Source organism: Miniopterus natalensis (assembly GCF_054644295.1).
Source record: "Miniopterus natalensis isolate mMinNat1 chromosome 13 unlocalized genomic scaffold, mMinNat1.hap1 SUPER_13_unloc_2, whole genome shotgun sequence".
Taxonomy (NCBI): domain Eukaryota; kingdom Metazoa; phylum Chordata; class Mammalia; order Chiroptera; family Miniopteridae; genus Miniopterus; species Miniopterus natalensis.
Genome location: NW_028269908.1, coordinates 311,859 through 328,338, shown reverse-complemented (window position 1 = coordinate 328,338; position 16,480 = coordinate 311,859). Strand labels below are relative to the sequence as shown.

At 38.7% G+C, this 16,480-nt stretch overlaps 1 protein-coding gene across 2 annotated transcripts; it reads left to right on the top strand.

Annotated features, from left to right (window-relative positions):
* The first annotated feature begins 2,433 nt into the window (after positions 1 to 2,433).
* CALM2 (calmodulin 2) lies at positions 2,434 to 15,933 on the top strand. Of its 2 annotated transcripts, none has more exons than XM_016222172.2 (6): positions 2,434 to 2,510; positions 8,021 to 8,051; positions 13,797 to 13,940; positions 14,031 to 14,137; positions 14,451 to 14,586; positions 15,294 to 15,933. In XM_016222172.2, exons 1-6 carry the CDS (start codon positions 2,508 to 2,510, stop codon positions 15,320 to 15,322), a joined length of 450 nt encoding a protein of 149 aa, XP_016077658.1. In that variant the 5' UTR covers positions 2,434 to 2,507; the 3' UTR covers positions 15,323 to 15,933. The 2 variants fall into 2 exon arrangements, with proteins under 2 accessions (XP_016077658.1, XP_016077659.1); XM_016222173.2 differs by lacking the exon at positions 2,434 to 2,510 and adding an exon at positions 3,425 to 3,443.
* Positions 15,934 to 16,480: the final 547 nt, after the last annotated feature.

Below are 16,480 nucleotides of genomic sequence, written 5' to 3'. Positions count from 1 at the left end.
AACCTTCTTGAGGAATGCAGTTTGAGCATTAAACACTAGATCCTTTCTAACTGCCCAGTGCCCTCTCCCATGCTCAGCTGGATCTGGTACTGCCTAACCACTGGCAGCTCCTATATCAGGCCGTGAAACTGCACGCCTCTGGACCTTTGCTCTGTGTTTTTTTTCTTTCAGCTAGAATTTGCTTCTCTCTTCCTCCCCACCTTTCCATTTTTTCCTGCCCATTTATCATGTCACACTTAATTTAGGAGTCATCTTTAGGAATCCTTTTTGGAACCTCTGTGGTAAGCTAAGGTACTTTCCTCTGTGCCTTATATAAGCACCCTCTGTGGTAACAATTACAATGTATTCAAATCAAGTTCACACAGTAGGTGTTCACTATCCACTTGTTAAACATTCCGGGTTATGGACACCCTTGCTTATTTTGGGTGGGACCAAGGAGCTTATTTAGAAAATATGTATAATAAAATACACACAAAATTTACCAGCCTAACCATTCTTAAGTATACACTTTGATGACAAATACATTCACAATGTTGTGTAACCATCACCACCATTCATCCCATAACTCTTTATATTTTGTAAAACTGAAACTCTATATACCCGTTAAACAATGACTCCCCATTCCCTCTAGCCCCAGCCCCTGGCAATCACCATTCTACTTTTTGTCTCTATGATTTTGACGATTCTAAGTACCTCATGTAAGTGGAATCATACAGTATTTGTTCTTTTTGTAACTGGCTTATTTCACTTAGCATAATATCCATATTGTAGCATATCGTAAAATTTCCTCCATTTTTAAGACTAAATAATATTCCGCTGTAACCATATTTTCCCTATCCATTTATCCAGTGATGGAAATTGGGTTGCTTCCACATTTTAGCTTTCCTGAATAATGCTGCTAATAAATATAAATGTACCAATATCTCTTCAAGATTCTGCTTTCACTTCTTTTGGGTATATGCCTCTAAGTGGAATCGCTGGATCAACGTAGTAATTTTTTTTTTTTACTATATCTTTATTGATTTCAGAGAGGGCAAGGGAGAGGGAGAGAGAGCGAGAAACATCAGTGACGAGGGAGTGACTGACCGGCTGCCTCCTGCAAGCCCTGCCTGGGGATGGAGCCCCCAACCTGGGCAGTGCCCTGACGGGAACTGACCCCCAAACTCCTGGATCCCAGGTCCATGCTCAAGGCTGAGACATGCCCGCCCGGCGCTTTTTTAATTTTTAAAGGGACTACCATGGTGTTTTCCACAGTGGCTGAACCATTTTACACTTCCACCAACAGTGCACAAACAAGGCTTCCAGTTCCAAGAGGCCAACTTTTAAATAGTTTTTTAAATGTCCATCCCAATCTGAGAGATTAGGGACCCAAAAGAACAGACTCATTTTGAGGAGGTGGTCTATCATAGTGGCCACTTGTTCGGTGCCTACCCTGTGCCAGGCGCTTCGACATTTTACATTAATCTTTATATAATCCTAATTCTCACAGTAATTTTTTGAGATAGGTGTTATTGCGTCCATTTTACAAATGAGGCTAAATATGAAATGACTCATCCAAGGTCATGCACCTAAGGAAGGGGCCCAATCAAACCCACCGCCAGGCCCGACTCCGAGCCAGAACGCGGTTATTCCAGTGTCAGCGGCCACTGGGAGCGGCTAACCCCACAGCCTCGGACGCTGCGGGTTTCAACTTTTTTCCGGTAAATTACCCCAGGCAAGGAAGGCGAAGGGGCAGTACACACGGAAGACCTTTCCAGACTAGTCAGCTGAGCAGCTGCATTTGCCCTCAGCCAGATTTTCACGGGTTTCGCGGGGGAGCGAAATGTAAAATGCGTGGCCTCCGCGAGGCTGAGACGCTGAGCGGGGCGCGGGTTTCCCGCGGTCCTTCAGCTTCGTTCCGCATCGGCGTAAGGCGCTCTCCCCTGCACAAGGAGCGGAAAGCCGCGCGTGCGAGCGTGGCGGAGACGGGGTGCGGGAGGCAGGCTCCGCCGCCCGGCGCAGTTGCCAGGACAGCGCGGCCGGAGCAGCAACGGTAGAAGCCGCACCGCGTCCCCGCGGCGGCCGCTGCGAGCCGAGTGACGCATTGCAGGTACAAACCAACCAATCAGGGGCCGGCTCAACGACTATCGGGGCGCGTCACTGCGACGGTGCTCCTCCGCGCCGCGAAGTAGCGCCCCTCAAGCGCCTCTCCACAGGCATTTTTAACGGCTCACCGGGGAATGAGACCCACTTACGTCATCCGTTTGTCCACATCGCCTTACCCCTTGCATCGTCCACAAAGTAACTGCGAATGGGCCAGGGGTCTCGAGAACAGTTTGCGGAGGGGGGTAGGGTGTGTGTGGCCGGGACTCGTTTGTGATGTTCCGTTATCTGGCCTGCGGCGGAGGGATCTGGCGGAGGGAGGTGTTTATGAGGCGCTGGGGGCGGAGGAGGAGAATTAGTCCGAGTGCAGCGAGCGAGGCGAGTGGTTGTGTGGTCGCGTCTCGGAGACCGGTAGCGCTTGCAGCATGGTGAGTGCGCCGCTGAGCTGCCGGCGTTTGGCCCGCGGGGGGAAGTGGCTGAAGCGGACTGACTACAGAAAGGGAGCTCGCGTCTCCTAGAACTTCCAGGAGTGGGCTTGGCCAGCGGGATGGCGCGAAAGAGGCTGGGGGCACCCGCGTCGCTTGTGTCGCAGGTGTCCCCCCACCCCCATTCTCCTCAGGGAGGTGTCCCCTGGCGTATTGGGGGCCAGGTGCCCTGCCCCAAGGCCGCAAGCTCCTGGAGGCTTGACCGAGTGAGGATGGATCCGGGGTGGGGGGCTGCCCAGCACAGGAGGGAGGGGAGCGAGTGGGATGGCGGGGGGAGCGGGAGCGCCGAAGCCTTTGGGTCGGGCATGTAGAAAGGTCAGCCCCGGGGCCGGATTCAAAAGCCCAACGGACGGTTAGTGCGGGCGCCAGGAAGCGCCTTTGTCCGCTGGTGGCCGCCATGCGCCGAGGAGGCGGGAGGGAGCGCGCGAGCCCCGGGCGAGCCCCGACGCCGCCGTTAGCCCGCAGCCTCCGCGTGCCGGGAGGGGGGGCGGGCAGGGGGACGCGCGAGCGGGTGCCGCGCGCTGTGTGGGCCGAGCCCGCGCGGCGCGGGGAGCGGCCGGGGGGCGGGGCCGGAGCCGCCGCCCGCTCGGCTCGCGCCCCAGCTGCTGCGCTGGCACCTGCAGGGCTGCGGAGGTCCTGGCGGCCGCGCCGTTGCGGGGCTGGCGAATTGGGGATGGGTGGGGGAGGGTGGCCTCGAGAGCTTCCCCTCCCCCTCCGGTGATGAGAAGGAAGCTCGTTGAATGCCGATTTTTTTCCATCTAGGTTCTGGGGCATTTTCCCACCATCCAGGCTGGACATTTAAAAAAATTCTTTTTAAGTGGCTTTGTCGTTGGAGGAAATGATCTTTGTGTCACTGAAGTCAGGCGCGTCCCCGAAGTACGCATCTTGTTAGAGAAAGCCATCGGCTCGGGTTAGGGTCTGAAAGGCGTTTCCTACCCACCACCTACGGAAAGCAGGCTCCGGGGTGACTTGTGAAAGTCGGCCTTATTCTCGCGTAACGAGTGGAAGATGCTTTCGCAAAAGGCCACTGAGTATATCCCATTTTTGAGTAATCGCGTGCACTCCTAGTGTCAGGGAACCACGACCACGCACGGCATTGCCCCGCTTCAGTCCTCTTTCCATACAGAAGTTGCCAGACCATCTTAACGTGCGGTTCAATTCATTTGTTCAGTAATGATTGTCAAATACTGTAGTGTGGTAGAAGAGTATTTTGGGGTCAGGGAATTTTAAGAAGCGTTTTCCTGTTACTTGAGACTAGAACGTAAGTTCTTTCCTGTAAAAAAAAAATCTAAGGAGGGCGGTAAGTAATTACAGCGGTGGGTGTGTCCAGGAGGCAAGGTGACATCTTCAGAGTTGGAAATCCTTGCCAACTGAAACCTCCAGCCTTTATGGGTGTGGGGAGAGGACTTCACCTTGGTTAAAACTGGTGTTCATTTAGGTTTGATACACTCGTTCCATATTGATATTTTTAAGTTATTTTATTCTGAATTTGAATATGTTGGTTAAACTTGGTATTCTTTTAGGTGAAACTGCATTATAGGCATGTAATCGAAGTTCTAAATAGTTCTAAATTTTATAATGTTTTTAAATGAAGGGTAAGGCTTGTGGGGTTTGTCTCCCCCCCCCCCCCCCAGTCTAATTGAATTAAAAATTCGAATAGGTTTTTTCTTGGTGATGGGTAGAGTTTATGCTTTCGTGGTTCATTACTCCAGTGGTAATATTTTGTAGTTACAGATTGCATTGTTGATGCTTGGGTTTTTTGGTTTGTTAAATTGACATCATAAGTTAATGACTTAATTTGGAAATTGTTCCTCAGGTAACTTCATAATTATAAGACTTGGAGATTTAAAATTAAAACTCTGACAAGAAAAAATTTATATGAAAGTGGAATAAGTTTATATGAAAATGGAATAATATTGTTCACATAGCTCTTAGGTTTACCATGTAGTCAATATATGCTCTTTGAAAGGGGGATTGTTTTAAGGAGACTTGAGGCCTGGGGTGGTTAGATAAATAAAAGATGTGAAGAGGTAGAAAATTTTGTCACTTTCTAAATAAATAATCCATCAAACTGCAAGGAGATCTGTTTCTGTTAGACTGAGGAAATTCACTATCGCTCAATTAAAATACAGGAAGTTCTGGATTTAGCTAGAATGGTCAAGTTAAGCCTTTGGTAAAGGTCCTAATTTTTAAAAACTAATTTATCGGTGGTTTTTTTTGATCCAAGATGCTGTGTGTATAGTAAGTAAAGTACTGATACAATGACTGAGTTAATTTAGAGACTGCTTTTGATACAGGTAAAGCAAATACCTTTATTTCTGAAATTGTAGGAAAATTTTACTTAAGCAGCCTATGTTGTATCTAAGTAGCACTTGGAAGAAACAGGAATGAATGAATGAAGGATAGAAGTTTGTGTTCCATTTCAACCCTATGGACTCATTCGTTTACTCAGATAAGAATTTTGGATCATTTGTGTAAAACCTTTCCCTAGATAAGCTCCAAGAGTATCCATACCTACTTTTGAGTGTCATTTAGGAAATATTTAATAGGTACATAATGCATTCACTTCAAGTCACACCTAGTCTAGATTAGTGTTTCTCAGTGTTTACAAATCACCTGTGGTTTTGAACCTGAGAGTGAGTATACTAATGCTTGGAAGCTTTCTCTGGCATGACGAGCAGTAGGAGGAATTATATGAAGTGTAGAAATAAAGGGCCTAAGAACTAGTCAGCTCTCCAGTGAATTATTCTTCACTGTACTGACATAAACACACATGGTAATGAGCTTGAGTTTTCCCAAAAGTATAATTCTTCTAGTTCTAAGTAAGAAAATGTCACTCCATAGACAGAAATAAGAACCAAATTTATTCATTATAGTTGGTTGGGAAAGGCTTAGAAATTAGAGTGCTAGAGAGTGTCGTGTTTCTGCTTTTAGTAGGCTTTAATTTGAATGTTGCTGGTATAAAGATATTTTAAAACCTTGAACTTTGGATTAGTAGTAAATATAAAAAACTTTTGTAAGTTTCTTCAAACACTCCAAACAAAAATCACACAGTGCTTTTAGGCTATGAGAGTAACTTAGGCTCCCTTGTGCTTAGTTTATTTCTTGAAGCTCATTTGTAATCTTAAGATTGGGTTTGCCCACAGGTAGGGAACTGGACAAAGTAGTGTGGGACCATTGAAATTGGACTTTCCAAGCAAAATTGAAAATTTTTTGTTATATAGCTAACATCCTTATTTCTTCTAAAGACCTTCAGCTTTCGCATAAATGAGCTTTCCCAAAATCTTCACCCCACCATGTTTCAAGAACAAACCCAAGTGTCTCCCTTTCTGCACATAGCCCATCAATCCTTCAGCTTTCACGCATGCTGCAGTGCCTTCCACATACTTAGTTTAACGTTTTTGGTCCTAAACTGATATTTACCATCTAAATCTGTGCCTGGACTACAACTGGTGGTTTCAGTTTGTGGAAATATATTTTCTCAACTTAAAGTTAACATGGAACATAGTAGGTTTGTTGTAAAGGGCTTGAAATGCCATGCATGTTTACCTTCTGTGTTAGGTTGATAGTTAACATTGTAGGTTCTTTGATTAGTTAATTTATATAAAATAATTATCACTGAACTCTTTGGGCCAGCCCTTTACATAGCTTTTGATTTACTCTACACAGTAACCTTCTAAGGTAGGTATCACTGTGTTACAGAAGAAGTTGACTGAGAGGTTGAGTAATGTGTCCAAGGTCACACAGCTTTTAAGTTGCAAGGCTGTGGTACTAGCCCCATGATGACTCAAAACACACTATGCTTTTTCCTGCACCATACCATGTTGCGCTTCCTTCAGAAATGATAGAAATCCTGCAAAATGAAATCAAACTAGAAGTAAATCCTCTATAGCCTCTAACAAAGTAAACAACTCAGTGGATTTACTGGGTTTTAAATATTTTTCCTAGGGAAAATAATCTGGCTGATTTTATACCAAATAGTTGCTGGAGATAATTTATTTTATAAGCTTCTGCATTTGAACTTAATTATTGGCTCTTCAATTTTAAGTTACTAGGCCTTTGGCTTCCCCCCCTCCCTTTTTAATTTTTTTAAATAGAAATGAGTTGACTGCATTGAGGTCAAATTGAGTAGGGAAAGAAACTTCTGCTTTGTTTTTCAGATTTTCTCATGCTGTCCCCTAGAGAAAATGTGATGCTATTCTACATTGAGGTGTTATCCTTTCCAGGGATGTTTTTATTTAAAAAGTGAAACCAGGCAGTGTTTCATTCTTTTCATTACCACAAATGAATGGATTAATCATAGTATGTTTGACTTTATGTAGGTAAATATATTAGATATGAGGCTTATTAGTGCCTGCCAGAACCACAGAAGCCGCTATTTCACGGGTATGCATGCTGATAAGCAGTGAAATGTCCAAAGATGAAGGACCCATGAAGAACAAAGTCTTGATGTTTTGCAAACTCCTTTGTATAGTATGATGCTTTGAATTTTAAACTTAGATGCATTGGATATGTCTAACACCTTAGTGTTTAATCCTGACTACTAGTTAACTAATTTTGTGTTCCCACTCCCTGAAATTTAATCTGAGCCTCGCTGTCCCCATTTGTAAGATAGGGGATAATAACACCATTAAAGGGTTACTGTGAAGATGGAATAAGAACAACATATATAATGGTTTTAGCAAATGCCTGAACATATGTTTTTAAAGCAAAAACCAGTAACTTCTACATGTGCTAAAGTCGTCACAAACCTCAAGCTCAGGTTGGGATTTCAAAAGTCAAGAGAAAATGGGAGGCTGGACTTATTTAACCTTTGGTAAATAATGTAGTTCGAATGTTCAGAATCTTTCATTCTGCAGTTGCCTGGTAGGTGAGGAGTAAAAACTGGTAGCTTTCATGTTGCCCCCCCCTCCCCCCAAGATGGCGTGTGCAATTTCAGTCTTTTTAATGAATGGGAGTTTTGCTTAATTTTGAAGTTTGGAAAATTACTTTCATGTCCAGGTGGTGTATTGAACCATTTATAGGGGCAATTTTGAATATAGTCCTTGGGCATTATTTTTGGTTCAAGGAGGTGTGAGCTTAAGTTTAGGTATGTTAACTTTGAAAAGGGAAATAATGTTTTTATTGGATTCTATCTTTAATTGAGAATAACTCCAATTAAACTTTTTAGTATGCCAGATTTGCTCTTTTCCCCGATTTATGTAAAATTTAGACTTTCAGACATTCTCAAATGTTTTCATTATCTTAACTTGGGGTCAAGGCAGCTCAGCTTTGAAGGTAAACCAGATATATGCATTTTCTACCCACCCTGTGTGCTTGTTGCTGGTACTAAGAAATGTTGAACTAAATGAAGTTTATGGTACATGCTGAACCTTGAAAATTTTAAAACTTGTTTTTGTAACTGCTAGTCTACATAGTCTCAAGTCACTTATCTATCTCTTGATTTTTTGTAGGCTGACCAACTGACTGAAGAGCAGATTGCAGGTGAGGAATACTTTGCCTGATTGTACCAAATTGGATTTTATTATAAATTGAATAGCCAATCTCAAAATAAGATAATTGTATGAAAAAATTCACTTTGTAGAACGTGATAACAAATGGGTGTAATGTAATATAGTAATTGAACCTGCTTTGGCAAGTGAGAAGGTAAACTTGCCTGAGAAAGATGTGTGTTGCTAACTATAATTAAAGACATGTTTTTAGGCCTTGTGGGTATACTTTGGAGCCTGGTGGTGGTCTTTTGTTGTCACTGTTGAAGGTTATCTTGCTTTAAAACATGAATTCTAGGCAATTTTTAACATTGCAACTCCAACAAATCAGTCTATACAAGAGGGCCAAGTTGTGTAACTAATAGGTAACTTGAAATGTAGAATCAGAAAGTGAACGTTGAATTTACCTCAGTTTAAAGTAGCTAATATTTTAACCTTAGAATTGCATATATAGTCAGGGAATAACCATTTCTCCAATGAAAAACCTAGATCCAAAGGTTAGCATTTATTACACATGTAATTTTGTCTTACAGTGCAGTGATAGCTTGAAATGAGCTTCTTAAATCTTGTCTCCTTTGGTTTGCTATGGAAATAAGTGAAATTGTTACATAAAACCTGATGTCATGTTGTCTTTATACCATACTATTAAACATTAGTACTTTTGATTTTATTCTAATACTTTGAGATGTCTGGTTAATATTAAAATGTTTTGGAAACTTACTAAAGGTTTTTAAAAAAATGCAATATTAAAATGTCTTTCAAACTCTATTCCTTCCATTGGAGGCTTTTATTAACACAAGCATCAAGTTTTAACTGCCATAATTTTCCTGGTAAGCAGAGAGTTTGAAGTGCTTGGAAACACTAAAGCATTTTTTTAATGCTAGAGAAAACTGAGAAATGCAGATAGAACTCATCTATGTAGCTCATTTAAAGTAATTCCTTCCCCAACCCCTGTAAACACACATTTGGAGGAGCCAGAAATCACTAATCTCAAATATTCATCACAGATATTATATGATAGGGCTATATAAAGTAGAAAGCTATTAGCATTAAGGACCAAATTTAAGCAGGTTTATTTTTACTTTGTGATTTAAACCTGAGATTTGCTTTCTAGGGTTGGTAAATTGCATGCATTGTGTTAAAGTAATCCACCAGAGCTTTAAAAATAGTTACTTTGTTGGTTTATACTATTTTTAAATGTATCAGTGAAATGCAAAGTTATTCCAAAATAGTTTTTAATATAACCTCAGGAACTGACCTGGGCTGGTATTTCCAGTTTTTAAAACTCTTACATTCGCTAATATATCTGGCCTTCCTCTTCCTGCCTTTCATTTCTTGGTATTCCCAGTTAGTTAGTTGTGCCTACTGTACATAGCACAAAACGTTCACTTTAAGGTAGAAAATGTATTATTCAGGGTGCCTATCAGAGACAGAGTTGGTGCTCATTATTGCCTTCCCAAACACACACACCTCTTTAAAGAAAGTTTGTGTCTGTGAAATATGAGTCTTCAATGATACAGCATTTTTATCCAGAACAGGTGTAGTTCTCTGGAACATTGTCTTTAAGATAAATTCTGTCATTTCATTGACTTCCATCATACAATTAAAATTGTAAGTGGGAGTGATAGGAAAATCTATTGTAGATTTTCTCCCTACCTTTCTTCTTTTCTAGGCTTTTAAAGATATTCCTTAGACCCCAGGCTTTAGTAAACCTGTAAACCTGTAGGTTAGAGGAACCAAAGCTTTTATGCTACTAAAATAAAAACTGAGATCAGTGACCTTTGTTTCCTCTTGTGTTCTCGGTGCCTCCCACATAAGGACTGAGTAAATATTTCTTGAAGGAATAAATTGTATTTTCAAAGAGGAGTAGGACACAAAAAGTGTTGTAGAACACTGCCTACCTTGGCCTAAGAATTTTCCTGCCTCTTTCCAAAGACCCTTCCTAAATTTGGTATGTTTCAATGTCCACCTTTGAGGTGAACAAATTTTGTCTTTACCTGGTGAGTTATAATCACTGGTGACCAGTAACATCCTAGCATCCAGGACCTACTTGTTGAAATGTTATCAAGCTTCATACATGCAATGCAACATTGAATATGCTAAGGTACTTTTTAAGCTATTTTTATCTTTATAATAATCATTACTACAGATTTATTTAGAAATTCTAATAACAAATAACTTGGTCTAGGAAAAAAGCATGCTTCTTGTTTAGGTGGTTACTTAGGATTGTTTACATTATCTGGTCTTAAAGAGCAATCCAGAACAGTCTAGTGTGATATCACAAGTTAATTTTGTTTGACTCTGCCATGATGTCATTAATAGTTGACATTAAGAGGACTAATAAAAAGTGTACAAGAATTTTTGTTTTTAAAAGAAATATGTGCCTAAACCTTCATTGAACTTTCAGTCAAGGTCCAATGTAGGGATAGAATTTAGTTGATAAAAAACATTAACTGTACTGAGTTTATAGCAACAATTACATAGTGCCAACAAATATCTGATACATGACCTTTAAAGGAATTAAGTTTGGTTTCCTAAATACATAGAAGTTAGTAGGCATTTGATTTTTCTTTTATTGTAGTTGCCTCATGATCTGTTTTAATAAAATTGTAAATTTATGTAACATAAATAATTAGAAAAGGGTCCTGGGGTTGCTAATGAACAAATAAAATTTAGATAATAGTGTGACTTACCTGAAAGTTTCCATTTAGGCATAACTAGAATGAATTTGAAGGAAGGTCTTATCAGTTGTGTTGAAGATAGCTGTTGTGACATTCGGGACCTGTTGTTTTCTTACTGTGCATTTAGATTTTGACTCCTGGGTTTGTATTTGAAGTCATTCTTTGGAATTACTGTTAATAATAACATGTTTCTATACATGAAGATTATACTAGTTCTGAAGTACAGGTGAGCTGTACAGGCAGGTGAATTTAAATTGTACTTTTGAGTTTATTATTTCAAGGAATTTTTACAGGTATTTCTGGCACTTTAGTGTAAAAATACAAATAGAAATTTGGAATAAACCTTTTTTATTTGTTCCTTTCTTGTATTCATAAAATAAATTGTTATAGCATACATACAGTTTTCGGCTTTTCACTTATTTCAGCAAACATAAGTTACTAGATTTTAAAATATTGAAACTTAGAACACACATATAAATTAACACCATGCATCTTCCAGAATTTGGCTTTAAGTCAAGTCCTATAGTAAAATTATTATAGCTAGTTACACATTGGGAATTTTGCATATAATGGTGGTGTTAAATGATGCTTGACCGTTAAGTATTACAGCAGACAATGTAGTCTAAACAAATACAATTCTCTGGGTAAGTCTAATTTTCTTGTAGCCTAAGTTATGGGAGATACATATGATGGGGGCAAACCCTAATAATAGTTTACATATTTCTAATTATTTCTACATCCTGTTTAAAAAATACCTAAGATGGAAATATTTTCATCAAATTCTGCTATTTGTAGGATTTATTGATCTATTTTGGTCATTGGATTGATGTAGATTAGTACTGTGTACTATTTTCATAACATCAATGGGTAACTTGTTACTAAGCTTCTGGTATCAGATGAGTTTCTCTGAAAACAAGTATGATATTTAAATGAAATGGAACTGTTACTTATTCCTGAATGCAGCAAACTACAACTAGTCAGTTATATTTGATCTAAGCAATTCAAAGATTTTGAGCAGAATAAGCAGAGGAAAGTAACATAGTAATGCAAAAAGGTAAATAGGTAAGGTAAACAAGTAGTTGTTTGGATAATTTTAAAATAAAGAACCCAGGTAGCAGGCTGTTATAATTGTCTAGGCAAAAGGTGATGGGGTCATGAACCACATTATTGGTTGTAGTGAAGAAAATCCAGTATTTAAATAGCAGAGTTCAATTAGAGGGAAAGAGCTTAAATGGCTTTTGCTTGTGTTCCTAGGGTGTGTATGGAATTCATAAGTCTTTCTTGAGGTCAGCCAGGGGAGATGTCATCCTGTAGGAAGTCAGAAATAAAGGATGTTATGTTATTGAGAGAGATGAGTATACAAAGACATGAAATCTTCATTATAAGTGGGCATAGATGAAATGGCTAAGGAAAGAAGAAAGGTAAGAGAGTTGGTCACATTTACTTGGAAGAGACAGGTGCCAAAAGCCTTAGGCACATTGTAAGGTAGGATATAAATTAAAGTACTATTGTGGAGGCCAAGAGAAGTTTGAGGGGTTTTTTAGTGTAGTTTTGGATACTGCAGGAAAATGTAGGAAGTAGGTATGGTTATGCCAAGGCAGGAAAAAAGTTTAGTAACTTAATTTTCTGGAGGTTGCGTTTCTAGTAAGTAGCAAAGCTGGGATTTTTAACCCAGGCAGTTGAGTTCTAAAGTCTGATTTGAGTTTCTGTGCTTTAAGGCCTCACACATGACACATACTTTCTGGATTAGGCACCTAGGTCATTCTTGGTGAACCTAGCATTTTCAGCTGATGAGTTGGAGCTGAAAGCAGTTTTAATAATTCATTGATAGAGAAGAAATGGATATGAGTAGTGGTGCCTTTTGGAATTTGGAGAGAGAGAAGGATAGGTGCTTAAAAGAAAATATAACTTAAGATTTGAGTTTAGTTTTAGGCTAAGAGGCATGAAGATAATTAAATTAATGGCAAAATCAGTAAAAGAATGGTTGAGTCCAGAGAAGGAGGTGATAAATGAAACTTGGGAGGTATATGAATTGGAGCAAGGATAGACAAGTTAGGGGATAAATAGACTTGGACTGTAAGAGGAGGCACACACCATTTCTTAAACATGTATCAGGTATATATATTCAAGTGTTCTAGATATATTGGGAGAGCTTATGGCCTCTTGAACTTTGGAACTGCTTTTGCATTTGTGAAGTACTAGATTTTGTTATTAGCTCATTTATATGATCTTGCGCTACCAGATTTAATCTCTTCTTTAGTTTCTCTGTAAATAAATGGTAAGCCAGGTATTGTGGACTGTGTCTCCCAACAACTTCCCATGTAATCTAGTGGTGAAGTAAAAGCAACATAATTTTGTAAGAAGATCTTAAAGATTTTAGGCAATGATATATTTCACTCTCTTACAAGTTTGGGATTATATAATCTAAAGAAAGGTCTAGGTTATCTTTGTTCTCAATAATAGAGCTAAAATTGGCCACTCATATCTTGATCATCCCATTAACACCAGTATAGATTATTTGGTGATAGTCTCTTGAAAACTAGCCCATTGGCATATTGTTCTTAAGTTCAAAGGTTTTTGTTTTAATTTAGTAGGTGATGAGATAGTACTTTAAAGGTGTACTGTAAACATAATGCAAATAGTATAGTTGCACTATAGAAATGTGTTTGGAACCAGTTGTCTTTATTTTTCGGTTCTGAATGAAGGTTAGACCTGTAATATTGAATTGTGTTCCACAGAGCAGCTTTAACAGAAAATAGAGAAGCTAGTCATTTGGGGTTTTGATCCTTTTCCCCCTTTAAATGCAGAATAATAATAGTCTAGATATTGCAGTTTCCTGTAAGATTTTAGATGAAAAAAATCCCCTGGCAGATCGATATGAGCATATACTGGTGTGATTAGCTAAAGATGTTTGAAATGCCACAAGGCTTTCCCATCTAATGCTTTAGAAATCAAAATTCCATTTTGGGTGTTATCTTCATATATATCTTCAAGAGTTGATTTATACATTTCATTTAGGAATGTTAACCTGTATATTTGGATTGTGGTCTCTCACACAGAATTCAAAGAAGCTTTTTCACTATTTGACAAGGATGGTGATGGAACTATAACAACAAAGGAATTGGGAACTGTAATGAGGTCTCTTGGGCAGAATCCCACAGAAGCAGAGTTACAGGACATGATTAATGAAGTGGATGCTGATGGTGAGTCTTTAATTTTGGGGTTTGGGGAGGGGGAAGTTGAAATGGCATTTCAATTCTATTGTAATGTTTCAATTAAACAAACCATTTCAGGCAATGGCACAATCGACTTCCCGGAATTTCTGACAATGATGGCAAGAAAAATGAAAGACACAGACAGTGAAGAAGAAATTCGAGAAGCATTCCGTGTGTTTGATAAGGTAGGTTTTCAGGGGATGAATTTCTTAAATTTTAATTTAAAGATGAAATGAAAATAACAATTCAGTATAAGCTCAAATTTCCTAATAACTTGTATTGCATTGATCTTGTGACAAAAGAGGTATCGCTTGACTTTGGAACTAAGAAGTAGTGCTTGTCTCTCAGTGATGTTTAATTTATAGGTCAATTGTTCGTAGATTCTCTTTAGTTTGTGTGGATTTCTAAAGTGTGTTTTTCTCATGTGAATGTAGTAAACTTATTAAACTTTCATCCCAACTCTGATTTTACTTAGGTATTTTAATGGCTTTTTTCTAGGATGGCAATGGCTATATTAGTGCAGCAGAGCTTCGCCATGTGATGACAAACCTTGGAGAGAAGTTAACAGATGAAGAGGTTGATGAAATGATCAGGGAAGCAGATATTGATGGTGATGGTCAAGTAAACTATGAAGGTAAGTCTTTCACTGTCACCGCCTCATTCTGTGCTTTAACTTTAGGTTTAGAGGTACTAGGTATCTGATAGGTCAAAATTAGTAACTTCGTTACCCCATGAAGATGTTAAAACAGTATGTTTTCTAACCTTTTGCTATTCAGAATGTGTGTACAGACTGGGCAGCATCCCTGTTACCTGAGAATATTGTAAAACTATTATCAGGTCCTACCCCATACCTAGGATCTGCATTTTTAACAGGAATTCCTGGTGGGTGATTTCATATGTGCATTAAAGTTTGAGATGCACTATACTTTAAACTGTGCTAAAACAATGTTTGTATAATGTTTGTGTAACAGTTTGAAAAGCTTCACTTTAATTTCAAGATCCTCAAAATGAAATTAAGATGACTTTCTTTTCTTCATTGGATTTCCTTCCTCTACTCAGTTTTAGTCCGAAACTGTTTCATATGCTTCAGATTCAAAAGTATCATTTGTAATACTAAACTAAGCAAGAATACTTTTTATTCATAACTAAAGCATTAATTGGGTTTGTTAATAATTTCGGTTTCTGAAGTTCCAGCCTCTTAGCAGTAGGCTAGCTTTCCTTGGTACTTTAATTTTGAGGAAAGAAAGGGGAATAGAGATTGCTCTGTGGTTGAGTAAATGTGATTGGTTTTGTCAGTCTTTTGCCATTGACTGACTCAACTTTTTGTGTATTCTTTTTCAGAGTTTGTACAAATGATGACAGCAAAGTGAAGATATTGTACAGAATGTGTTAAATTTCTTGTACAAAATTGTTTATTTGCCTTTTCTTTGTTTGTAACTTATCTGTAAAAGGTTCCCCCTACTGTCAAAAAAAAAATATGCATGTATAGTAATTAGGACTTCATTCCATGTTTTCTTCCCTTATCTTACTGTCATTGTCCTGAAACCTTATTTTAGAAAATTGATCAAGTAACATGTTGCATGTGGCTTACTCTGGATATATCTAAGCCCTTCTGCACATCTAAACTTAGATGGAGTTGGTAAAATGAGGGAACATCTGGGTTATGCCTTTTTTTAAGTAGTTTTCTTTAGGAACTGTCAGCATGTTGTTGTTGAAGTGTGGAGTTGTAACTCTGCGTGGACTATGGACAGTCAACAATATGTACTTAAAAGTTGCACTATTGCAAAACGGGTGTATTATCCAGGTACTCTTACACTATTTTTTTGTACTGCTGGTCCTGTACCAGAAACATTTTCTTTTATTGTTACTTGCTTTTTAAACTTTGTTTAGCCACTTAAAGAAAATCTGCTTATGGCACAATTTGCCTCAAATCCATTCCAAGTTGTATATTTGTTTTCCAATAAAAAAAAATTTTACCCAACTGTTGCTCTGAATCTGAGTCATTTCATTAACTTGAGGTCAAATAATTTTGAGAATCAAATGTGGAGGTGGTTAATTGGTATAATTTATAAAACTAAGTTTATTTTTTTTAACTGGTCAAGATTGTGTTTAGCTTTTAAATTATGATAACTTCCTTCAGAAAGTTTAAGTGAAAGATTAAAAACCTTTTGTAAATGTGCCTAGCATGGGAACTGGCATGAGGTAGTTGTTTTAATGTTTTATACCTTTTAAATATGTTTTCCAACTTTGCCATGCAGTGATTTTTTTAAATGTTTGTATTAAGAACACAGCAATCTAAATCCTAATGCTTTACTCATTGTGCTTTTTAATTCTTGAATTCTTTTGCCACAAGGCAAAGGAGACTTCAGTTCTGCCTGCTTTATTTGTAATACCTTTTACAAAAAAAGGTCTCTTTAGGAGTGGATTGGCAGTAACTAAACCTTGTTTTAGTTTTTACTTCTAAACCAGTGCTTTCTCTCATAATTTAAGCTACTCAAAAGCTGGTTATTAGTTTTTATTTTTTATTT